The sequence below is a fragment of the Grammomys surdaster genome, unplaced genomic scaffold, assembly GCF_004785775.1.
Source record: "Grammomys surdaster isolate TR1022 unplaced genomic scaffold, NIH_TR_1.0 1164, whole genome shotgun sequence".
NCBI classification, from domain to species: domain Eukaryota; kingdom Metazoa; phylum Chordata; class Mammalia; order Rodentia; family Muridae; genus Grammomys; species Grammomys surdaster.
In genome coordinates this window covers 6,286,214-6,311,016 of record NW_021605583.1, presented here as the reverse complement: position 1 = coordinate 6,311,016, position 24,803 = coordinate 6,286,214, and the positions used below count along the sequence as shown (strand labels likewise).

Here is a 24,803-nt window from a genome sequence, read left to right as displayed (position 1 = left end):
AAACAATACAAGGTCTAGGGTTGTAGGGGTTGGTAAAATAATAATAATAATAATAATGGCTGTCAGCAACAGAGCTGTCTGACCTAGAAGAGGAAAGGTTATGTAGCTTGAGGTAGCCTGATTTTACTGCAAGCAGTGATACAGAGAGGTGAGGTGACAACACTGTTGTGAGCCTGACTGTACAAGGCGAGCTTCAAAACTAATGGAGATTCCCTAGAGTCTCCATCTTTAATCTAGGAGCAGAAAACATGGAACCAAGGAAGGAGAGAACTCTGGGATACAGCCTAGGAGAAAGGAGTCTCAGGAAGAAGAACCATGTTCAGGGACTGGAGAGATGGCTCAGCGATTAAGAGCACTGACTGCTCTTCCAGAGGATCTGAGTTCAATTCCCAGCAACCACATGGTGGCTCACAACCATCTATAATAGAATCCGATGCTTTCTTTTGGTGTGTCTGAAGACAATGACAGTGTACTCACCTTCATTAAAAAAAAAAAAAGTAAATCTAGAAGAAGAAGAAGAAGAAGAAGAAGAAGAAGAAGAAGAAGAAGAAGAAGAAAAAGAAGAAGAACCATATTCAAGAAATTCAGTGCTGGGCAGTGGTGGCGCACGCCTTTAATCCCAGCACTTGGGAGGCAGAGGCAGGCAGATTTCTGAGTTCGAGACCAGCCTGGTCTACAGAGAGAGTTCCAGGACAGCCAGGGCTACACAGAGAAACCCTGTCTCGAAAAACCAAAAGAAAAGAAAAAAAAAGAAGAAAGAAAGAAAGAAAGAAAGAAAGAAAGAAAGAAAGAAAAAGAACAAAAAGAAATTCAGACCTCCGAAGGACTCTGTTGTCTGGTAGTGAGTAGGAGGGCTCACATGTAACCCCAGCATTATGAAGGCTAAATAAGGATTGCAAACTCAAGGTTAACATGGGAAATATGGAAAGCCAGGCATGGTGGTATATCCCTTTAGTGCCAGAGCTTGGTGCGGGACAGGGCAGAGGCAAGCTGATCGCTATTACTTGGGGGCAGCCTGGTCTACATACTGAACTCTAGGCCAGTTAAAGCTATACATTAACACCTTGTGTCAAAAAAAAAAAAAGTCAGTTCTCTACAATCTTAGATTTATTTTTTCAACTTTTTGTCTGGACACTTGGTCCTGTCTTTCCGGATCCGGCTGGATCTCCCTGTTTTCCACCTTTCCCTTCTACCAGTTACTTAGCCTTTGGGTACTTATTTCATTTTGCTTTATGGTTTAGCTTGGTGTTTCTATGAGTGCCTTGTTTAACTCATCAGGAAACTCAGAATAGAAATGATGTCCTCACCGTCTCTCTTCCCCCATACTCCATGAATGCATCTCAATGATGCTGAAGGAGTCTTTGAAGGAAGCAACTAAATTATTTTTTTGTTTGTTTGGTTGGTTTTTTGAGACAGGGTTTCTCTGTGTAGCCCTGGGTGTCCTGGAACTCACTCTGAAGACCAGGCTGGCCTCGAACTCAGAAATCCGCCTGCCTCTGCCTCCCAAGTGCTGGGATTAAAGGTGTGCACCACCACCGCTGCCCGGCTCACTTAAGAGTTTCTTACACGATAGAGATTTGCCAGGTTTCATGTTTCTTCTTGTTTTGTTTTTGTTTTCTGGGATAGGATCTCACTGGATAGCTTAGAATTCACTATGTAGATCAGGCTGCTCTTGAGCTCATAGAGGTCTCCCCACCTCTGCCTCTCAAGTGTTGGGACTGAAAGGGTGTACCACCTAGCCCTACCTCAGTTATCTAGAATCTTGAAGTCTAGCTCAATTGGTAAAGGGCTGAGCGAGCGTAAACAAAGTCCTGAGTTTGACACCCAGCATCATATAAACTTGAAGTGGTGGTACACGCCTGTAACTCAACCCTCAGGAAGAGGAGAAACGAGGTAGAAAGATCAGAAGTTCAAGGTCAGGCTGGCCATATGGACTACTTAGCAAATTCAAGCTCAGCCGAGTATATGTAAGAACCTCTTAAGATGTCTCAATGGAAAATAGTCCAATAGGGTTTGGGTTACATCTCAGTGGTAGATGCCTGACGTAACATGCACAAGATCCCTGGTTCCACCCCCAGCATTGAAGAGAGAAAGAGAGCCTCAGAAGCTAGCTTCCCTTTGGACAGGGCATGCTGGCTCGCACCTATAATAATCTCAGTATGCCCATGGGAGGCAGAGGCAGGAGATTCTGAGTTCAAGACCAATCTAGACTAGATAGAGAGGCCCAGTAGAGAGGCCCAGGCTCAAATCAAACAAACAAACAAACAAACAAACAAAAATGAAATCAGAGACGACATCTACTACAAAGGGAACATCAGGACTAAATATCACGAGCTGTATAAAACTGAGTTAATGATTACCACTCATTTGAAATTTCAGGTTGACCTTACCTGCACATTCATTTTGACCTAGCTCTTGAAAGAGGAAAAACTTGGATCCATACTTTCCTTTATTTGTAGTAATATTTGGAATTTCTGCCCTGTTCAGAAATGTCTGGCTTTCTTTCTCAACCTCTCTAGAATTCCTGATGTCAGTCAAGTTTAAGAAGCAGGACTTGGGGGCTGGAGAGATGGCTCAGTGGTTGAGAGCACTGTCTGCTCTTCCAGAGGTCCCGAGTTCAATTCCCAGCACCCACATGGTGGCTCATAACCATATGTAATGGAATTCGATGCCCTCTTCTTGCATGTAGGTGTACATATGGAGAGAGTACTTATTTACATAAAATAAATCTTAAAAAAAAAAAAAAAGAACCAGGACTCTAGCCTGGGTGTAATGGCATGGATAATACTGGGAGAGGCAGGAGGATTGCCACAAGTATAAATAGTGAGTTCTAGACTACCCAAGTGGACACTAAGACTTTCTATATTATTTTTCCACTTTTCAAAAATCGTGTCAGCCCAAAGGACTGGGCAATGTCAGGTTTTACTTCCAGTTGATGACTTTTGGTAGTCAGAATGACAGGAGACAGGGCAGAAGGGAAGGACAGGGCCACAGGTAGGCCTTGCCTCAGGACTCTGCAGCGCTCTCTCACGGTCCTTTTACACCAGCGAAAACACACCTGAGCTAGGCATAGTCAGGCAGTTGATTTAATAGTAGGTTGGCCTCTCTTACTGGGAGGCATTCAAAGCTGCTGAGGTGTGCGCTGTCTGCTTCGCACAGGGAAAACGACAACTCAGCAGACTCAGGAGTCCCAGAGACGACACTTCAGGATTCAGGCCCATGCTTTAAACCATTACCAGGAAAGACACACAATTCCAAGTGAGCCAGCTGTTTGTTTTTTTTCTCTGTTAATTAAGGGATCACGACCATCCCCAGAGCAAAATTATTCAGATTATCTGGCAAGTATCCAAGTAACCGCTTCTGATGGTACAGGTACATGTAGTTGAAAAATCCCTAGTGCCTGGTCTTTAAACAAGTGCTCAACCCTTCTAGGTGGTTTGTGGGAAAGATAGTGATCTCTGGAGAAGAACAAAATTAAGAGATTTTAGGACTTAAGCCAGCTTGGAAAAGAAGCTTTATTAGAATTGGCCTCCAAATAATAACAATAATAATAATAATCATAATCATAATAATATAAAGATACAGACTGTTCCTCACACCTCCAGGGAGTCTCAGCCTCCTCCTGATCAACAAGATAATTAATTGAATGCTCCCTCCTCCGGGGATCCATTGAGCTCCGCCTTCCCACCTGTTTCCTGCATCTCAGCCTTTGGAAGAAGACCCTCCCCCTCGAACTACGGAAACGTAAGATAACATGTCTCCCTTTCTCACGTCTGTGTGCTCCATTCCCTCTCTATTTTTTTTTTCTCACTCACCATGCTTGATGATGCCTGGTACACAGCTGTCTTTGTGTCCTATGCCTCAGGGGACACCAGAGGAAAGGAAAACATTTACCTCCCTGATGTTTGCTTGCAAGTGTACACACAGAGAAAAACTAAACTTAGTATATACTATGGAGTAATGTGTGTGTATTTGTGACTTATATGGGGCTATTAGTGTTAATAAGAGCCATCTTCAAGGTGAATGGACATTTCATACCTGATTTTGAGAAAAAGGACAGACTATCTTTGACCTAAGAAGTGTCAACTTCACCTTGATTCTAGGGATATGCTGTATTCAAAAGGGATGGACAAAACGCCATGTTATTGTCAACTCCCCAACTCTCTGTGGTGGATTTCTCTCTAATGAAAGCATTTGCCATCTTAGGGATCAATATTCCAGTGAACTTCTGTGCTACTAGCAGAGATACAGGTGTCAAAAGGCAAGTGTCTGGGAGGAAGAAACTTGACTGGGAGGAGATCCACAAGCTCGCTGGTGGTATCGGACAAGCTCTCCTGTCTCATCAGTTATTTCCAATGCCTCGGTTTCTGTCTCTGTGTTTGGAGAGCTCGGCACAGTGCTGTGATCCAACATCAAGTTAAAGTCCCTGCTTAAATCGAAGACCTGAACGCTCAAACAGTTCCCTCCTGGCGATAAGCAGCCGTAGGTTGCCCAGCAACGAACTGCTCTAGAGGAGGCAGAAGGTGGGTGGGTTGAGGGAAAAGTACCTGGATCACGAACAAGAAAAAGAGCGGGAGGGGCTTTTCGAGTGTCTGAGCTTTCCAGTTTATAAAAATCCCTTCAAATTGCGCCTGAGTTTCTGGAACCAGTGTTTACCTCGGCAACAGTTTTCCTGCAAAGAGCAGGCGTGCTTCCACACTCTGATCCCTCCTGACCACCGCCGGCTCTCAATAGTCGTATTTCCAGCCTCAGGGCATCCCAGATTAAGCTCAGGCTGCTAGCCCTTTAAACCCGACCTGCGGGGGACGACGTGGAACCACAGAACAAGCGGTGTAAGCCACGTGGTTCGAGGAAGCGTTCATGTTGGAACTGGGCAAAGCGTATCTGCACTCTGAGCTGTACAATATGATTGTTTCGAGAAGTATCCACGTTCTTCTAGTTTCTTCAGTTGAGTTTCCAAAACTCTAATGGTGCCGCTCCTTTGGAACTAAAGTTTAGTTTAAAATAACGCCACCCGTCCGTCTCTAGTGCCCTTTTTAAAAATGGTGCTTCGGTCTTCAGCAGCGATAGTTCTTTCCCAATTAAGATCCGGGTGGAAACAATAGGTAGGTGCAGCAGGACAGAGCCGAGGTTGCTTCCAAGAGCCTCTTGCGGGTCAGGAGGGAGGGTCAGGTCCTTAGCTGGGTTTTGTTCCTGCTGGCGCCGGAATCCTCTGCGTGTAGGGAGCCGCACTGCCGGCTGCGGAGGCCTGGGGATTGTTCCTGGCTTACCAGTTAGCTGAGTAGGCGGCGGAGCGGCGGTCCCCGGAGGGTCACCATGTGGGCCTTCCCGGAGTTGCCTCTGCCGCTGCTGGTGAATTTGATCGGCTCGCTGTTGGGATTTGTGGCCACTGTCACCCTCATCCCTGCCTTCCGTAGCCACTTTATCGCCGCGCGCCTCTGTGGCCAGGACCTCAACAAGCTCAGCCGGCAGCAGATGTGAGTGTCCTGGGTTAAGGGGTCAGGGTTGTGCAGGACAGGGGCGCGGACTGAGGTGCTTGGCTTTGCACTGGCCGGGAGAACTAACCTAGGCACCCAGAACTCTGGGAGGTTAGTAGAACTGTCTATCCTGGGAAGGACGGAATGGAACTGGTGGGGTGTCAGGAGTTGTCGAGGGGTATCCTTTTCCCTGTGCACACTCTCCCTACTTCCCAACAAACAAAATCCTTGGGAAGAAGGCCACTTTGGTTTACAGGAACCCCTACTATTGTGAGTGACCACGCCCCTCTCTTCTTCCTCCTCCACCCCTTTCCTCTGGGCCGCAGCCCAGAGTCCCAGGGAGTGATCAGCGGTGCCGTTTTCCTTATCATCCTCTTCTGCTTCATCCCTTTCCCCTTCCTGAACTGCTTTGTGGAGGAGCAGTGTAAGGCATTCCCCCACCATGAAGTAAGTGCATTAGTGGGGACGGTTGGCTGGGGCCGGGCACTTGAGTTTGGGTTATTTGGATTTGGGAAAAGGATGCGTGTGGCCCCAACTGTAGAGACAGGAATTCTCGGACTGGTGATATAGCTCAGTGGGAGAGCACTTTCTTAAGTATGCGCAAGGTCCCGGGTTCAATCCCCAACTCTGAAAGAAAAAAACGGAAAAGAGGAATTCTTGAAAGATGGAGTAGGAGTGGGTTTGAGTCATGACTTGCCCACTTCTCCCCTAGTTTGTGGCCCTGATAGGTGCCCTCCTTGCCATCTGTTGCATGATCTTCCTGGGGTTTGCTGATGATGTACTGAATCTGCGATGGCGCCATAAGCTGCTGCTGCCCACAGCGGCTTCACTACCTCTCCTCATGGTCTACTTCACTAACTTCGGCAATACAACCATCGTGGTGCCCAAGCCCTTCCGCTGGATTCTTGGCCTGCATCTGGACTTGGGTGAGTGATCCTGCCCCTGTGGTACCTACTTTACAGTACCCTTCCCTCTGAGATCCCTCTGAGAAGACCCCTCCTGGTGGTCCATATCGCCATCAACTATTTCTTTTCTGTCCTTGTATCTGCCTTCCCTCTTTTCCATCCTTCTTCCCTACCTCTTATTTCCTTCCTGTTTCAAGGAATTGAACCTAAGGGCCTCACGCTTACACTCAGACCTATATTGAAGCTTTTTCTTTTTTTTTTCCATTAAAACAATTTAAAAACAAACAAAAACAGGGTCACACACTAAATTGCCTTGAACTTACTTAGCCCAGGCAGGGCTTAAACTGGTAATCCTCCTGTCCCAGCCTTCCAAGTCGTTGGAATTACAGGCCTGTGCTCTGTTCTGTAAGCAAGCAAGCAAACAATCCAAATCCTACTTCCCTAGGTAGCACTAATTCTTACTGGGTGTATGTGTGTGTGTGTCCCCAGGGATCCTGTACTATGTCTACATGGGACTGCTTGCGGTGTTCTGTACCAATGCCATCAACATCCTAGCAGGAATTAATGGCCTAGAGGCTGGCCAGTCACTCGTCATCTCTGCTTCTATCATTGTCTTCAACCTGGTGGAGCTGGAAGGTAGGTGGGATTGGGAATAGGGCTAAGGAGAAGCCTGGGTGTTTAGGGAATTGCCTGGTGTGAATTTAGAGAGTTCCTGGGGGTGGGGAGGGAGGGGACTACAGGAAAACAAAGGTGATTTTAGAATGGGAGCTATTTACTTTGCAAACAGCAATAAGGAATAAGCCTGAGAAAGAAAAACAGCAATGCTATCATTTATAGCTTGATTGCCATAACTAGCTAGACCAGTTATTTCTGTTAGACATAAATAGCTTCACAGAACCCCAGCAACAGATAGGGTCACTCTCTGACCATAGTGGAAAAAGACTAAACCTTCCTAAACCTATCCAAGTACAGAGAGACCCAGAACAGTTAGCTATATAATGACCACAATCCCTCAGCTAATGTGAGAAGGTATAGCTTTTTTTTCCCCAGTGACAATTTTGGTTCTTCCTACTTCTTCTTCTTCTTTTTTTTTTTTTTTTTTGGTTTTTCGAGACAGGGTTTCTCTGTGTAGCCCTGGCTGTCCTAGAACTCACTCTGTAGACCAGGCCGGCCTCGAACTCAGAAATCCACTTGCCTCTACCTCCTAAGTGCTGGGATTAAAGGCGCACGCCACCACAGCCCGGCTTTCTACTTTTTTTTGTTTTGTTATTTTGAGACACTCTTGTTAACCTTGGCTGGCCTCAAACTCATGACCATCCTGTCTGTCTCCTAAAGGCTGGAGTGACAGGCATGCAATGCCACTCTTGCTTTCCCCCTACTCTTAAAAAAAGTTAAAAATTATTCATGTACTCGGCCTTCTGAGTTCCCAGTTCAGAGCACATCTGAACTTCCTTTCTTCCTCTCCCAAATTACCCAAAACAAATCCTAAAATAAGCCCCTCATAGTTTCCCTTGACTGAAGTGTTTTACAGTTCCCTGTGGTGTATGATTGCCAAAGTCTTAGTTTCTATGTAAGCCCAAGTTCGAGTATTAGTTGTTTTTGGTTGTCTTTAGTTGATGGACATCAACAAGTGCTTCTTAAGCCTGAGCACTTTGTTTGGAGACAGGGTTGTCCCACATTGCCCTGGAACTCACAGAGATCCAAGGTCTGAGATTAAAGGCATGGGTACCTCCTCCTGCCCCCAGCTAAAGCTAAGCACCTTGAAAGCATTATGTTGTATAACTGGCATCGTCCAGTTTGACAGATGAGAAAACGGAAGCTTACTGAAATTCAATGTGTCAAATTCAAATTCACACAGCTAGGAAGTAAAACTGGTGTTCAAATCCCAGCTGGAATTTTTAAACCACATTTAAGATAGTCATTAGCTTTTCTTGTTTTTTTTTTTGTTTTTTTGTTTTTTTTGTTTTTTCTTTTCTTTTTTCTCTGTGTACCCCTAGCTATCCTGGGACTCACTATGTAGCCCAGACTGGCCTTGAACCAGGAGCTATTCCTACCTGTGCCTTCTGAATATTAGTAGTCTAGCTTTTTGGTTGGTTTTTGTGTTTTGTTTTTAAAGATTTTATGTATGTGGCTGTTTTATCTGCTTGTATGTCTATTAGTACGTCAGAAGAGCTCATCGGATTCCATGAGACTACAGTTATAGGTGGTTGTGAGCCACCACGTGGGTGCTGAGAACTGAACAATCGAATTCAGGACCTCTGAAAGAGCAGCTAGTGCTCTTCATCACTGAGTCATCTTTCTAGCCTGTTGAGTTGTGTGTGTGTGTGTGTTTTGTTGTAGTTGTTGTTTTGTAGGTTCAATGAAAGTGATGAGAGTACTGAGAAGAATTGCCTGGGTGACCTGATGTTAGAGCAGGGCATGGTGGTAAACACCTGTAACCCCAGCACATGGGAGATGCGGGCCGGGCTTGGCTTCATCCGAAGTTAGAGACCAGTGACTTGGGTGGGGTGTTCCTAATGGCTGGGAACGTAGTGGATATGGGTACTAACTTCTTTCTCTTTGCTTTGCTCCCAAGGTGATTACCGGGACGACCATGTCTTTTCCCTTTACTTCATGATGCCCTTTTTCTTCACCACCTTGGGATTGCTGTACCACAACTGGTATGTAGGCCTGTGGATGAGAGAGAAGATGACTGGTGTGTGTGTGGCAGAGGCGGTCCTGACATAACCCAGGTTCTAATGAAGAGGCTAAAATTGTACATACTTTCGTTAGGTATTCTCTGGGTCTTCCATTGGGAGTAGTTTGCCTCTCCTGTTGTTTTGTGTGAGCACAAGCATTCATGTGCGCGTGTGTGTGTGTGTGTGTGTGTGTGAGAGAGAGAGAGAGAGGGAGAGAGAGAGAGAGAAAGAGAGAGAAAGAGAGAGAGAAAGATAAATCTAGCACTTTAGAATTTAGCTGTATCCCCAGACTTTTTTTTTTTTTGAGGCTAGGGTTTCACTAAGTTTCCCAGGCTGGTATTGAACTTACTGTATTGTCAAGCCAGGACTTGAATTACAGTGCTATTAGATACCAACCCTTCACCCTACCATCTGCACACATAGAGCGTGGGAATAGATTCATAACCTTGTATATGCTAGGTGACGGCTTTACCAGGAAGCTGCACACCAGCCTGGTGGTGGTGTGGAGTCACTGTCTGCCCTGCAGTCGTTGGGAACAAGCACTGAGCCGCCCCAGGAGTGGATGAATCTGGGGCCTTGGGGCCTACAGTTTCTGGAACAGTCTTTTTTTTAGAACTCAGGCTCGCCGGGCGGTGGCGGCACACGACTTTAATCCCAGCACTTGGGAGGCAGAGACAGGTAGATTTCTGAGTTCGAGGCCAGCCTGGTCTCCAGAGTGAGTTCCACGACAGCCAGGGCTACACAGAGAAACCCTGTCTCGAAAAAAAAACAAAAACAAACAAACAAACAACAACAACAAAACCCCAAAGAACTCAGGCTCAAGGCTGGCCTGTTGCCAAGAGCCAGTGAGTAACAACTCACTCTCAGCCCCGGTCCTCTCTCCCATACAGGTACCCGTCTCAGGTGTTTGTGGGAGATACCTTCTGTTATTTTGCTGGCATGACCTTTGCCGTGGTGGGGATCCTGGGACACTTCAGCAAGACCATGCTACTCTTCTTTATGCCACAAGTCTTCAATTTCCTCTACTCACTGCCTCAGCTCTTTCACATCATCCCCTGCCCTCGACACCGTATGCCCAGGTAACCACGCTGGGGCTTTAAAGGGGCATGCTAGTGTTTGACTTGGGATAGCTAAAGCCCAACCTGTGCATTTCCTGTGTAAAAAGAAGTGAGGGGGAAGAAGAGCTAACTGTATGTGGGTAGACCACGGTAATTTACGAAGCTTGTTTACTGACATAGCGTGTAATGCTTACAACAGTCCTGATCACCCGGATGTAAGCATCAGAGCCAGAAACCAACTTCAGCACCTAAGTACTCAGTACTCTTCTTAGCAACCACAGGGTGCCAAGTTCTTTGATTCAGTCAAATGACATCATCTTCCCATTGCAGGCTCAATACAAAGACAGGCAAACTGGAGATGAGCTATTCCAAGTTCAAGACCAACAGCCTCTCTTTCCTGGGCACCTTTATTTTAAAGGTAACAAGGTATCAAGGAGGTAAGGCCCCAGGCCGCCATCCTTAACTCGGGAAAAGAGAAACCTAGGTCTTCTCAGGCCCAAGGGGAGGAGTTGGGGAACATCAAAAAGATCCCTATTCGTGAAGTAGATCTGTGTACACCTGAAGTCGCCTTCACCTCTGGTCCCTGCAGGTAGCAGAGAGCCTCCGGCTAGTGACAGTTCACCGGGGTGAGAGTGAGGATGGTGCCTTCACTGAGTGTAACAACATGACCCTCATCAACTTGCTACTTAAAGTCCTTGGGCCCACACATGAGAGAAGCCTCACACTGCTCCTGCTGCTCCTGCAGGTACAGCTGAGGTGGGCTTAGGAATACCATGGGCTTTATGTCTGATTAGCTGAGGTGGGCTTAGGAATACCATGGGCTTTATGTCTGATTAGCTGAGGTGGGCTTAGGAATACCATGGGCTTTATGTCTGATTAGCTGAGGTGGGCTTAGGAATGCCATGGGCTTTATGTCTGATTAGCTGAGGTGGGCTTAGGAATGCCATTCTCTGGTTAGCTGAGGTGGGCTTAGGAATGCCATGGGCTTTATGTCTCTGGTTAGCTGAGGTGGGCTTAGGAATGCCATGGGCTTTGTCTCTGGTTAGCTGAGGTGGGCTTAGGAATGCCATGGGTTTTATGTCTGATTAGCTGAGGTGGGCTTAGGAATGCCATGGGCTTTGTCTCTGGCAGGCCTCGGTTCTAATTCCAGTCCACTTCTAGGTCCTGAGCAGTGCTGTCACCTTCTCCATTCGTTACCAGCTCGTCCGACTATTCTATGATGTCTGAGCTCCCTGACGATAGCCCTTTACCCCGGTCTCCATTGGACCTTGGCCAGGGCCAACCTCTGTCTGGTCCAAGACTGCCTTCTGGTTCAGACCTCGCTGACAATTTTGTTCTCAGCTTCTGCCACTGTGTGTGACTACTGACATCCTGGATGGACACTTTAGTGGGCTTGAAGTCCACTAGTTGGACTTTGCCTATGGCTTTCTTCAGTTTGCCACTCCCTCCCTTCCTGTCCCATCTGCAGACTCACCAGGTGGGCTTGTAGCATCTTTTATGCAAATATTCGTAGCTCTACTTTCAGAGCGCTAACTCTAAAGGAATTCACTGGGCCTTGAGAGAGAGCCTGGGCTAAGGCGAGTCAGGGCAACATACTCCGAGGTAACCTCAAGTTTGACTATCAAATTAAGTGTTCTGATTAGGAAGAGCAGAGGCTGGGCCATGTGCTCAGAATGGTGACAATAAAGGAGTTTCTTTTACTTGTTCCTCTAGTTGGAGCCACTCCTCTGTTCTTTTAACCTTTGAGGTGCTTGAGGATTGAACCCTAGGGCTTCTGTATATTTAAATGCTCTACCACAGAACTCTAGCCCAAGCCTGATATATTTAATTTTTTATATAGGCATTTTGGGATAGATTGGAAAGGTTAGAGTGGATACTTTTCTAGTAGGATGCCTACCTCTGCTCCATCAGACCCTTTGTTGAAAAAAAGGTCTGTCACAAACTAAGACCAGACACGCCCCTGCTTTCACCTGATTGGTTCTTTTTTTAACACCCACCTCTGGTTGGTGGGTATTGACTAAATATCGAATAAATATTACACACAAACTTGTGATAACAAAGGATCATAGCGCTCCATTTTCTGGCATAGGATTAAACTCTCAGAAGGTTTCAGTTCTCTTCTTTTAAACCCTCCCTTTTCAGCCAAGCCTTTAATCCTAGCACTAGGGAGGCAGAGGCAGGCGGATCTCTGAGTTCCAGGACAGCCAAGGAGGGCTACTCAGAGAAACCCTGTCTCAAACAAACAAAAGCCAGATGGTGGTGGCGCACGCCTTTAATCCCAGCGCTTGGGAGGCAGAGGCAGGCAGATCTCTGAATTCTAGGCCAGCCTGGTCTACCGAGTGAGATCCAGGACAGCCAGGGCTATACACAAAAACCTTGTCTCGAAAACCCAAAAATAGTAATGAACAAACAAATAAATAAAACCCTCCGTTTGCCAGATTAGAGGAGGGAGTGGGAAGCGCCCTAACCTGGAAGGAGAAAGGCGCTTTAGTGTAGATCCTTTTCCTTTAAAGACATAGCGGCCGGCTCAGATTTCCCAGAGACTGTAGAGGTAGCTCAAGCTCCACCCTTCTAGCTTTCGGGTTCTGTTGGCGCGCCGTAGCATTTAAATTTCGCGCGCTCTATTCGGATTGGCCATTTCCACGGGTGATTACCCGCCAGCTCGCGGCCACTCCGCCTTGTCTTCTTCCCCGGGTAAAAGGTTTTCAAATTGGACCAATCGCTGGGCGCGTTCTCTCCGCTGAAGCGCGTCACCGAGGGGTTAATTGCAACCAACCAGAGGTGGGTATTAAAAAAAGAACCAATCAGGCGAAAGCGGGGGCGTGTCCGGTGAGTTTATAAGGGCGGACTTGCCCGCGCGAGGCGACAGTTGACTGCGGCGGTTGGCGGTCTGCGTTCTCTCGTCGCTGTTCGGAGCCCTTTCTACCTCGTACGCGATGTCGGGACGCGGCAAGACCGGCGGCAAGGCCCGCGCCAAGGCCAAGTCGCGCTCTTCCCGCGCCGGCCTGCAGTTCCCGGTGGGCCGCGTGCACCGGCTGCTGCGCAAAGGCCACTACGCCGAGCGCGTGGGCGCCGGCGCGCCGGTCTACCTGGCGGCCGTGCTCGAGTACCTCACTGCCGAGATCCTGGAGCTGGCGGGCAACGCGGCTCGGGACAACAAGAAGACGCGCATCATCCCGCGCCACCTGCAGCTGGCCATCCGCAACGACGAGGAGCTCAACAAGCTGCTGGGCGGCGTGACGATCGCGCAGGGCGGCGTCCTGCCCAACATCCAGGCCGTGCTGCTGCCCAAGAAGACCAGCGCCACCGTGGGGCCCAAGGCGCCGGCGGGTGGCAAGAAGGCCTCCCAGGCCTCGCAGGAGTACTGAGGCCGCCCAGCCCTCCCCACACCTCCACAAAGGCCCTTTTAAGGGCCACCACCTCCCTCACAGAAAGAGCTGAGCCACTCCGGGCTGCGGCCCGCCGCGCCCCCATCCTCTTCCCCCCTCGGCCCTCGCGCGTCTGTCAATTCCCCTTCCCCGCACGGCCTCCGGGTCCGCCACGGAGAACGCGGGCGCCGATGGCGGCCTCCGCCCATCCCGGAGCTCGTGACCTCGCCGTGCTCAGTCGTGGACGACGGGCCCGTGCGGAGAGGTTGCGGCACCTTCCCGGAGTCTCTCGGCCCCTTGCTATGACGTACGGGCCGAGGCGGGCTTGAAGATGGGTCCCTCCCGCAGCTACAGCCCCCGGCATCTTTTTCTTCAGCTTGGTGCTTAGCCCTCGCCTGGACCTTTCGGAAGTGACTCGGACTGCCGGGCTTTGGTGAGGAGGAATGGGTCACGTTGTTTCATTCCCGTGTCCCCCGTTGCTGCCCTCAAACCAGTTGACCCTGTCGTCATTCGTTAGGCCGGCGTGTGGTGTGGCCGGGACGAAAATCATTGTAATGTGAACCCAGTTTCTCCAAGATACCTCCAGGAAAGGGTCAGGGAGACGCTTACAAGGCCTGGGGACAGGACAGTTGTATACCTGCCGCAGGAGACTGGCAGCCGGGCCTAGCCATCCATCCCCTCTTCCCCAGCGACCCAACTCTAACCCGAACACCTAGATACCAGCACAAGTCGGTGAATCCCTGTCTGGACTGAGCCTCTGTTGGCTTCTGAACTGGAACTTTTGCAGCTATTACAAGTTTAGAACCTTAAGTGGGGAGATTCAATGGGCTAATTTTATTAAAGGATCGTTTGGTTTTTTTAAAAAAATAAGAGTGTCTGATTTCATTTTAAATGCTGTAGTCCCCGGGGCTGGACATCTATAGCTCCGTGGTAGAAGGAAGAGGGTGCTTGGCACATCTTGGAGGGAGTGGGGCTAAAGGGTAACCCCCCCTTTCTGCAGGCACTGGGGATGGGAAAGGCTGTGTGATACAGGAAGGTCCTGTTAACTGAAGACAGGCTGTAAGAGTTTAAAGCTTGTTTCTCTTTGCTTGTTTGGTGTTTCCTGGGATACATTTTGAGAACATGAGGCAAAGTTACAGAAAGGATGTTTTAAAACAGAAAGGTCCCAGACTCAGAGATCAGGTTTAAAGAAAGGGCTTTGGGTTTATTTATATCTTACCCCAACTCCCATCAGAACCACATTCTGAACTGGTTTATTAGCGCCATTGGTTACATTCAAAGGTTGGCATGGACTTTTTCTCTAAAGAGATGAAGCCCCCAACTATTGAGGGAAAGGCAGTCATGGAGGCCCCAAGGTGAGGCATATCTTCCAAAGTGGAAGTCTCAACAACCCTGTGGGTCAATCTCCTGGGATAATCACACCCCTAGTTAAGGAGCACAGGGCACTTGAAAGCCAGATGTAGGCAGGCACTGGAGTGGCAGCCGGGGGTTCCTGTGCCCGACAGACCAGTTAGCTCGCATCATTAAGCTGCCGTGCAACATCCAGGATGTTCTTGGCTCCTTTGTTGAGCAACAAGCTGGCCAGGCTGATGCCCAGATTTTCAGCAGCTAGCTGGGCTCCTCTTGGAATGTTCTGGGCAGTAATTCCAACCAGCTGTGGGTCATCCTCTGGACCATCTTCATGCTGGATGACAGGTTACAATTTTGGTGAGAGGAAGATTACAAAGCAGTTCTATGTATTCCTCCCCCATCTCCCAGTCAATACCTACCTGAACAGGGACCTGGATGGTGGCCTGCATGGTCTCTTGCATGCTATCTGAGCCATCTAGACTCCAGACTCCACCAGTCAGGTACAGCTAGGAGATAAAAGGTTTGTACCAGCATATTTAAAGAAAGCTGCTTAGATGTTTGGATGCACATGGAAATGCCAGTCCCTCCCCCAGCTTACCTGCCCATCCTTCATCACTGTATGCACTGCTACTGGCACGCTACAGCCACCTTCCTGTAATGATATGTTCCTTTGAGCTCTAAGGGCCTTTAACACCACTTTTGACCACAAACCTCTTAAGGATATAACTGAAAAGGCTGCTGGGACCAGACCAAGGTCCTCTTCGCACATATAAAACATTACATACAGAGTACTAGAGAAATCTCCCTGCTGTCCTTCTTGGTTCCCCAAGTCCCCACACCACCATGGCAGGAGCCCATCTTACCAGGTGTCTCAGAAAAGCCCTTTCAGCAATACAGCGAAGCAGAGTTTCAGGATCATGCAACACACTCACTAGGTCCAAGATATCCTGGTCCTTGGCTCGAACTTCCACAGCTAGGGCTCCCTAAAGGAACAACAGGCCTGATCTTCTCCAGGAATGGAGCTAATAAACATGGGAAATGGCCCTCCTCTCCTGTTTCCCAGGGTCTTCTGCATGCCGAAGCCTGCCCCTCCCTAAACATCTTATTTGATACGTAGCAGAGCAGTACCAAAAGTTCTTGAAGGGGCATTTTAACAAAGCCCTCCTCTCCAGGCAATTTTACCTGACCCACCGCGTACATGCATTCCTCTGGGTGCAAGATCTGTGGAGACAGACAGACAAAATGGTGGGAGAGGTGTGTTCAAAGGCAGTGAGCTAGGGTTTGCCAATCTGGGAAGCCCAGGGAAGGCACAAGCAATATCCCTAGCCTGGGCTTCTGGCTTGTAGTGCTCTTGGCAGAATGGTCAAGAAGATACCAAAGGCAGGAGAGAGGCAGTTTAAAATGGGAAGTGGAATAGGGCAGCTCCTACCTGGCCCACCCGGTTCTGCCAGCCCATGCGCTGCAGGCCAGCCACAGCCAGGATAATGGCACTAAACTCCTGCAGCTCGTCCAGCTTCCGTAGGCGGGTGTTGAGGTTTCCCCGCTGTGGAGAGTTGCTAAGGAGAAGTCAAGACCTACATAGTGCCCCACAGTCTCTTTCCCCCCCCCCTTTAAAAAAAACTTTTGTTTTGCTGAGTGGTGGTGCACACACCTTTAAATCCCAGCACTGGAGGCAGAAGCAGATCTCCATGAATTCAAGACCAAATCTGGTCTACAGAAGAGTTCTAGGACAGGCAGGGCTATCCAGAGACATCTTGTCTAGAAAAACCATACAAATTAAAAAAAAAAAAATTTTTTTTAAAGACTTTTTTTAGTCGGGTGGTGGTGGTGCACGCCTTTAATCCCAACACTTGGGAGGCAGAGGCAGGCGGATTTCTGAGTTCGAGAGTTTGAGGCTAGCCTGGTCTACAAAGTGAGTTCCAGGACAGCCAGGGCTATACAGAGAAACCCTGTCTCGAAAAACAAAAACAAACAAAAAAGAATATTTAGAAACATATCACATGTTCACTGTAAAAATCAAAACCATTTAGTAGCATATAAAATAAAACCAGAAGCACCTTCCATCCCTGCCACCCAAAAGTGATACTGGTCAGTATTAGTGGCATTGCCCTGGCCTGTCTGACCGTCTAACATGTCAACTCTATATAAGCAGGAACCATGTTTGTTCTGCAACTATCCTCATTGCCAGGCATCTGCCTGAGTTTAAGAAAACATGAAAGGCCTGTGGATGGATGGATGATGGGTGGATGGGTGGATGGATGGGTGGATGGGTGGGTGGATGGATGGATGAGTGGATGGATGTGTGCATGGATGGATGGGTGGATGGAAAGAAGACCCACTGCCCACTTGCTTCAGGAAGTCCTTCTATTTTCAGGATTCTCAGAGTCCTCCAGAACGTCTTTCCCTCTTTGGCCACTGTCCTTCCCTCTTCTGAAAGGATACGATACTCTTGAATTCCAAGTGGGGGAACTTTCTCTGTAGCTGAGCCACTCTCCTCAGGGAGCTGGTGCCCACGGCACTGCTCAGAGAGATTAAAATTCAATTTAACACAGGCTGCCTACTGTTCTCCACGGTCCAACCCTCTGTCCCCTGTACACCCAACCCACTCACCTTTTCTCTGGCAAGGTTTCCAGGGTCTTTCCAATAAACTTTGGGTGAAAGACAACAGCATCACAAGGGTTTTCCCGTCTGGAGAGCAAAGGATGAAATAAAGGTATTATTGGAGACAGGGCTTAACTCTAGCCCAGGCTGACCTAAAATTTTTCTCTGTACCCCAGGCTAGCCTCTAACTCACAATAATCCTCCTGCCTTAGCCTCTTGAATGCTGAGATTATAGGTATAGCCACCAGGCCAAACTCACTTTATTTTCTTTGAAATGGTTTTGTGTCTTTTTTTTTTTTTTTTTTTTTTTTTTGAGACAGGGTTTCTCTGTGTGGCTCTGGCTGTCCTGGAACTCACTCTGTAGAGCAGGCTGGCCTCAAACTCAGAAATCCACCTGCCTCTGCCTCCCAAGTGCTGGGACTAAAGGCGCGCATCACCACCACCTGACATGTCTCATTTTCTTGATTGTTTACAGTTTTACTGATGGGATGGGAGCATATGCCTTCTATAGTATAAGTCAGATGACAACTTGTGGGATAACAAGTGAACCCCAGGGACTGAACTCAGGTCATTGGTTTGACACCTTTACCACCTAAGCCATTGTAAGCCAGCCTTCTTACGCCCCACACCTTGAGGCACAATCTCACTAGGTTCCTTAGGCTGGCTCAAATCTCTCTGTAGCTCAGGCAGGGCCTGAATCTCTGATCCTGTCTTTAGCCTCCCTAGTAGTTGGGATTACAGGCCCGTGAGTGCCACTGAATCCAACTCCACGGATTCCAAATAGCCAACCAACTGGCTTCTCTTCCATACTTACTGACTGACAACCTTCCAAGCAGAGAGCTAAGTGGTCAGGTTCCAAATGAAAAGGAAAAGAATCAAAGCCTCCCACAGGAGGATTAATCCCCGCCCAGGGTCCTCACTGCGTGCACTCGACTCTTACTTGCAGATGGCTCCAATGGTAAAGCCAGGAGGTAGTACGGTAGGCACATCCTTCAGGGAGTGAACAACCAGGTCCACTCTAGAGATGATGGGGAGGACACGGAGAGAGGCTTTGAGTAGGTGACCTTACCCTTCTCCACCCACTTCAGCATCCATGACAGTTGTTCAGAAAGAGGCTATCTTAAGATCAAAGACCTGGTCTCTTCTCAACTACCCTACCCCTGCCAATCTGACACCTCAGGCAGGGAAGTGACTCCAAAGCAAGACACTCTCCTTTGTGAAAGCCTAGGAACTTCCCTGGTCTAACCCAACAGTCCTGCTAATACTGGGGAGCAATTTTGGGGTTCTAGACTGGGGCGGGGGGGGAGGGGTTACCACATTCCTCCACCGTCACGCACTCATTTTTTTCCAGGGCATTCTCTAGCTCCTTGGTAAACAGGCTCTTCTCTCCAATCTGCCAGAGAAGAAAGAGCCTCAGAGAGAACCCCTTATGAGAATAAGTGGGGAGAGGGACAAGAACAGGGATAAGGACTGCCTTTACCTTAGAGAGTGCAGTATCAAGAATCTTGTCTCCTGTGGTGGACATAGCAACTGAGGAAAGAGTCAATCAGATGATACCCATTAATTAACTCCTACCGAGTCACCCCTGGTTGAGCACTTTACGAGATTCACAGTGGAGTCACAGGTACATAAGCCCCAGCTCCTAACCTTCTCAGATACACACACTGACAGAAAAAGCAGACATACTCCTAAAAGGATCCAAAGCAGAAAATATTAAACTAGCTCGGACAGTTGGAGGAGATCAGGCTAGCCAGGACACAGTTGAAGGAGATGCGCACAGGAGACGATCCTTCCACCCACAAGCAGTCAGGACAGAGTCTTAAAATAAAGGCAGGCTTTGACCATAGGCAGAGCCCGAAACGCTGTGTCTTCCCATTCCCTGGTTCCACCCGCAAGCAGTCAGGACAGAGTCTTAAAGGCAGGCTTTGACCATAGGCAGAGCCAGAAACAATGTGTCTTCCCATTCCCTGGTTCCACCCACAAGCAGTCAGGACAGAGTCTTACAGGCAGAGCCAGAAACGCTGTATCCTCCCATTCCCTGGCTTCCCACTCGGTACCATTCACTCCTCTCAAGAAAACTTACCGATTTCAAACTGTATGCCAGGGTACAGGGTTTTCAGCATGGCCACCACAGTGTCTGTCTGTATGCGAGCCAGCTGGGGAAAGAGATTCGAATGGTTTCTGACCTTCCCTGTCCACTGCCCCAGGCTCAAACCCTCATACGGATCAAGAAAGATATGAAAGGAGTTAGACTTCTCACTGGAGATGACAAGGGCCTGGCCTGGGGGGTCCTTTCTCTGTACCCCCATCATTTCCTTGCTCCAGGGACTCTCTTTTCAGAGGAAGTAAGCTGTCATTCCCTGTAAAATCAACTCCCACACACTCTTGCTCCATGCTAGGAACTCTGGTTGACCTTGTGAGTATTAGAACCCTGGAGGCAACGCGCTATGTCTGTACTCACCTGGCTCTTCCGGGTGCCCACTCGAATCACCCTCATGGTTGAGTCGTTTTCTTCCTGCAGAAGGAAGTCCCTAGGTTACAATCTTTTCCCACAACACCTTATCCAAGAACCAGGATCACAGGCTCAGGAGAAAGGACTCCCGGGCCCTAGCCAGGTGAGCCTACAGGCAGGGAAAAGACTCCCAGGACCGGTCCTTCCTTGGTACCTTCTGCCCTCCTACGGGATCCAGAGAAGCAGAGCGCAGAGGAAAAGCTGTTCTAGGATCTGATGTGGCAGCAGCACTTGAACACTGAGCTCCAAAGCCCAGCCCAGCCAAGGAGGTTCTGAGGGGGAGGGCTGCACACAGCCAGGTGGGCAAAATGATAAGGCCATCAGCCTAAGCACACTGAGGGTGGGCCCTGCCAGAGGGTGGGGCCTACAGAGGCCGGGGGCAGGCCAGCTGACACCTCCCATCGCTAGAGGACAGGCTCACTGTCCACAACTCGGGTACTTGAAAAAGCCTCACAAACTGCCCAGGCCCTCGGGGATTCGATGAGACCCTAGGGAAGGGGGCAAAAGAATGAAGGGACAAGAGACACAAGAATGGAGAGCAAGTCTGGGGTTCTGATCAAGCTCTGAAACTTTAATTTTGGGGGCAGGTTGTAAAGACACAGCAAACCAGGAAGTTTGGGTGAGGATCATTGCTTAGGGCTATCCCACTGTCATATGCTTACTGTCCTAGACCATCCCACTGTCATATCTTTATTGTCCTAGACCATCCCACTGTCGTAACCGCTCCCAGGAAATGCCAGATGTTCTTTAAGTTCCTGTGGCCTGCCAGGCGGTGGTGGTGCACGCCTTTAATCCCAGCACTTGGGAGGCAGAGGCAGGTGGATTTCTGAGTTCAAGGCCGGCCCGGTCTACAGATGAGTTCCAGGACAGCCAGGGCTACACAGAGAAACCCTGTCTCAAAAAACAACAAACAAAAGTTCCTGTGGCCTGAGACCCGTAGACGTCCTTTCTTAACCTTGTACTGACTAGGCTTTCTAGAACAGCAGGTAACTTTCTAGGTTCTCTTAGGACAGCAGGTAGTTTCCTGGGTTTGGCTCCCAGCATCTGCTCCCTTTTAACGATTTTAAATGAGGCTGGCAGGTGAATGCAAACATTAAGAAATCTCATCGGCAGATGAGTGGGCATTGACCAGAGGGGGAAAGCATTGACCTGATCCTTCCAGTATCATCTGTAATGGTGTCTTTTTGGGGAGGAGAGGGTTATTTGTCTTGTGGGCCACTTAGGTTTTGAGGGTCCTAGCTGGCTGCTTTGAGACACAAGAAATCCAACACCAACCTCTATGCAACCAGGTTTGCTTTTCGGGGGACTCTGAAGCAGACAATTTGGTCCTCCCCCGCAGTACCTCGTCACGCACCCCTTGCAGGTACCCACGTTGTGTTCCCACCATGACAAACCAACGTGCATAGATCTGAGTTCTCTGCAGCTCCTAAAGGAGTTACATCATCGCAAAGCTCAGCCAAGCCTCTATCAGCCATATCCAAGTCTATGATACTGTACTTGTAGGGGCTTAGATGCCAGGGAGTCAATTTGTTGTTTTACAGAGCTAGTGAGTCTGTTAAAGGCCCAAGCGCCGAAAGTCAAAAGGAGAAGAGGACTGACCACTGGACCCAGGATGGAAGGGAGAATGGTGGTAAGCCAAGAAGAGGTAGAGAACCAGTTTTTCTTGTTCTCACTGTTTCTTTCTTTCATCATTCTAATCTCTCTCTGATTCTGGCCACACTATCTCTAACTACCCTGGTGTGGTCAGTATAAAAACACCCCTGGGTGAGACACTGAGTGTTGCATAGTCCAACCAGGATGTACCCCTACAAGGCCCCAAATCAACTAGTCTAATGTATAGTCCCGTTCACTGTTCATCCTCTTGGCTGGGTGACTTTGAGAACATCATCCCATCAAGGGCTTGTTTAATTAAAGGCCACCTAATGCCTCACGATGTCCCTCACGATGTCCCAGAAGACTACAAGGATAAACTGCCTGATATTCACGGTCTACATAATTCCTCTGGTGTCCGAGCCAGAGTCAAGAGCTCCAAAGGGCACACCTCTCCCTTTTGTTAAGGCGCCGTGGATAAAAGTGTCTAGTGGCAAGCAGGTAGAACTGGGTTCTGCAGTCTGACACAAAGGTGACCAGAGTCACTGTACACACTGTCCCCCTTCCCTGCACTGGGTTCCTCATCTCACTGATTCTTCTGTAGCCAGACACTCAGGTTCTTGGTCACTGGAGGAGGTGAAAACTTGTTCTTGGACTCCAGTCTATTCCACTGTGATAATTCCTCCAACAAATGACTCTGAGACAGCCTTTGCAATTTAGCTAGGCTTGGAATAACACAGAAATTCCAGACAACACAGAGCCCATAGAAAGGAATTGATAAGTTCAAACATTTTTTTTTAATAATTGACCCAATAAAGCATTTGAGCCATGTCTGTATACCGCCCTTGCAACGCCAACCCTACTAGGTTAGACAGGGTAGGTACTTCCACCAGCGTCCCGGAAGCAAAGATGCAGAGCAGTCAATTTACTGTCTAAACATCTCACAGCTTTGACCAGGCAGAAAGTGGGTGCTGGAATCCAGACCTTTCTACCCTAACCCTGTGCTCTGAAATGTCTTCACTAACAAAGACTGCTGCTTACCGCCTGGGCAGGAGATAAGCAGGCCTCCCAGCTCTACCTTATCTCAGGCAGCCTGCCCACAAGTCCAGAACTTTCCAGGCAGGCCAGAAATGACAAGGCCCAGGGGGTGGTTCTCCATTCACAAGAGTAATTCAGGTGTGTCTCAGCTAGGACTTTTGTGGGTGGCTAGGGCTGGGTGACTTCCATAACGGAGACCGGGAGAAGGCGTGTACACCTCCAAGATGTTTGTATACAGTTTTTAGAAGTGGGGTGTGCTCTCCCCTGAATGAAGTGGATCATATTCTGAGATAGCTGGATTTGCCTCAGGCCCTACTTCGTGAAAGGATCTTATCTGTGTATATACCTTTACTGGCCGAGAACCACGGAAATCCAGCCAGAAGCCCACAGGGATGGACTCCCAAGGTGGACCATCGTTCCACTCTCAACCCCGCCCCCACTGCTCAGGATCCTTCCCTGCATAGGACAATTTAGTTAGTTCCTGGCCCTTTAAAAAACCTGGGGGGGGGGTGAAATGACAGCTAACTATTCCGACCAATCGACGACCGAGCATGGCAACCCGGGGCCAATCGTCGCACCCAGAAAGCCCCGAGAAGTGCGGGTCATCGGTCGCCGGCTCAGGACTCACCGCGGTTGTGGCCGCGCCGCCGTTACCGGACATGACTCCGCTCAGGGCGCAGGCGCGGCGCTGCCGCTGCGGTCCCCTGGAGTCTGTAGAAGCCGGCGACCTGGGCCGGCCGGGACTGAAGGCACATGGGGCCCGAGCCCGCACTTCAGCCGGGCTGCAGGACCTGCCGAGCTCTGCGTCACGTCCGCTGCCCTCCCTCGAAGGGGCGGCACCTTCCGCTGGGCGGGAATTAGCATTGCTGGGCGGGAATTAGCATTGCGACATAGCCAGCCTCTTCGCGAGTCCACTGCGTAGAACAACTCAAAAGACTTTGATTTTTCTCTTCAGTTAATATTTACTCTTACTTTTTTTTCTTAGTGTTTAAAGACAGGATCTGTGTAGCCTTGGCTGTTTTAGAACTAGCTCTGTAGACCAGGCTGGCCTCGAATTTACATAGATCAGCCTGCCTCTGCCTCCCGACCGCTGGGATTTGAAGGCGTGCCCCACCCCACCCTGGCTATTTTATATTGCTTTTATTCAGTGTGTCGTGTCGGTGCATACGGAGGTCCTAGGGTAACCTGACAGAGTCAACCCTGGCCCTCCATTATGTCCTAGAGCATTGGAACAAGTTACCATGCCTGCTAGGGTGCTCTCGTCGTCCAGATAGGTCTCCAGAAGACTCCTCAGAATTTTACAGTTTCACCTCTCCAGTGCTGACATAAGCAATTAGTGTAACAATTGTTTTCTGTTGTTTTGTTTTAACAAGGCAAGGTTTGTGCTGTTATGAGCCCAGGCTGGCCTTGAAGTCTTACCCTCTCATAGTATTTCTTGTTTGTTTGTTTGTTTGTTTGAGACAGTATCTCATGTAGCCCAGACTCGAACTTTCTATGTAGCCCACAATGACCTTAAACTCTGCCTCCCAAGTGCTAGGAATAGAACATATACCGCCATGCTTGAATTTCCACAGAGATTAAAGGTCATGTCAGGGTCTGGAGAGGTGGCTCAGTGGTTAAGAGCATTTGCTGCTGGGTTTGGTTCCCAGCCCACTATGGACTTCACAGCTACCTGTAAGTGCAGCCCTAGAGGTTCTGACACCCTCTCCTAGTCTCCCTGAGCACCAGGCATGCATGAGGTGCACATGCATAACATAAAAATATAACTTACCCCAAAAATGTGAAAAGCCAGTCATGATGGTGCTCCTTTACTCCCAGCCCTTAGGAGCCGGAGGATCTCAAGGTCAGCTTGAGCCACACAGTAAATCTGAAGCTACTCTGGGCTACAAGAGACCCTATTTCCCTCTCCTACCCCAGAAAAATCCAGCTAGCCAGATGGTACACACCTTTATTCTCAGCACTCTGGATGCAAAGGCAAATCTCTGCAAATTTGTGGCCAGACTGGTCTACATAGTGAGACACTGCTTCAAAAAAGGAGTGTGGGGTATGCAACCCTGGAGATGAGTGAGTGTGTGGGGTGTGCAACCCCAGAGATGAGTGAGTGTGTGGGGTGTGCAACCCCAGAGATGAGTGTGTGGGTTGTGCAATCCTGGAGATGAGTGTGTGGGGTGTGTAACCCTGGAGATGAGTGAGTGTGTGGGTTGTGCAATCCTGGAGATGAGTATG

The 24,803-nt window shown here is 48.9% G+C and overlaps 3 protein-coding genes across 4 annotated transcripts; 2 read left to right on the top strand and 1 right to left on the bottom strand.

The window, feature by feature from the left end:
* The first annotated feature begins 4,866 nt into the window (after positions 1–4,866).
* Positions 4,867–12,181, top strand: Dpagt1 (dolichyl-phosphate N-acetylglucosaminephosphotransferase 1). Of its 2 annotated transcripts, none has more exons than XM_028783731.1 (9): positions 4,867–5,477; positions 5,804–5,924; positions 6,190–6,403; positions 6,872–7,018; positions 8,958–9,042; positions 9,951–10,139; positions 10,449–10,536; positions 10,708–10,863; positions 11,280–12,181. In XM_028783731.1, the coding sequence occupies exons 1-9, from the start codon at positions 5,317–5,319 to the stop codon at positions 11,343–11,345; spliced, it is 1,227 nt and encodes a 408-aa protein (XP_028639564.1). In that variant the 5' UTR covers positions 4,867–5,316; the 3' UTR covers positions 11,346–12,181. The 2 variants fall into 2 exon arrangements, with proteins under 2 accessions (XP_028639564.1, XP_028639565.1); XM_028783732.1 differs by having other exon boundaries at positions 10,708–10,874.
* Positions 12,182–13,054: 873 nt separating this feature from the next.
* On the top strand, positions 13,055–14,353 carry LOC114635022 (histone H2AX). Its single transcript, XM_028783641.1, has one exon. The coding sequence runs from the start codon at positions 13,055–13,057 to the stop codon at positions 13,484–13,486; it is 432 nt and encodes a 143-aa protein (XP_028639474.1). The 3' UTR covers positions 13,487–14,353.
* A 311-nt stretch (positions 14,354–14,664) lies between these two features.
* On the bottom strand, positions 14,665–23,416 carry Hmbs (hydroxymethylbilane synthase). The gene is made up of 14 exons (XM_028783640.1): positions 23,206–23,416; positions 19,899–19,952; positions 19,521–19,593; positions 18,918–18,967; positions 18,775–18,830; positions 18,378–18,455; positions 17,447–17,524; positions 17,279–17,354; positions 16,266–16,379; positions 16,019–16,057; positions 15,700–15,819; positions 15,435–15,488; positions 15,256–15,342; positions 14,665–15,170 (listed from the first exon to the last, which is right to left on the bottom strand). The coding sequence occupies exons 1-14, from the start codon at positions 23,236–23,238 to the stop codon at positions 14,997–14,999; spliced, it is 1,086 nt and encodes a 361-aa protein (XP_028639473.1). The 5' UTR covers positions 23,239–23,416; the 3' UTR covers positions 14,665–14,996.
* Positions 23,417–24,803: the final 1,387 nt, after the last annotated feature.

Coding starts and splice junctions, on each gene's coding strand:
- LOC114635022 (XM_028783641.1), top strand. CDS start 13,055: ATGTCGGGACGCGGCAAGACCGGCGGCAAGGCCCGCGCCAAGGCCAAG.
- Hmbs (XM_028783640.1), bottom strand. CDS start 23,238: ATGTCCGGTAACGGCGGCGCGGCCACAACCGCG. Junction 19,953..23,205: donor GCGGCGCGGCCACAACCGCG/GTGAGTCCTGAG, acceptor TTCCTTCTGCAG/GAAGAAAACGACTCAACCAT. Junction 17,525..18,377: donor ACCATTGGAGCCATCTGCAA/GTAAGAGTCGAG, acceptor TTTGCTCTCCAG/ACGGGAAAACCCTTGTGATG.
- Dpagt1 (XM_028783731.1), top strand. CDS start 5,317: ATGTGGGCCTTCCCGGAGTTGCCTCTGCCGCTGCTGGTGAATTTGATC. Junction 6,404..6,871: donor TGGCCTGCATCTGGACTTGG/GTGAGTGATCCT, acceptor GTGTGTCCCCAG/GGATCCTGTACTATGTCTAC. Junction 10,864..11,279: donor TGCTCCTGCTGCTCCTGCAG/GTACAGCTGAGG, acceptor GTCCACTTCTAG/GTCCTGAGCAGTGCTGTCAC.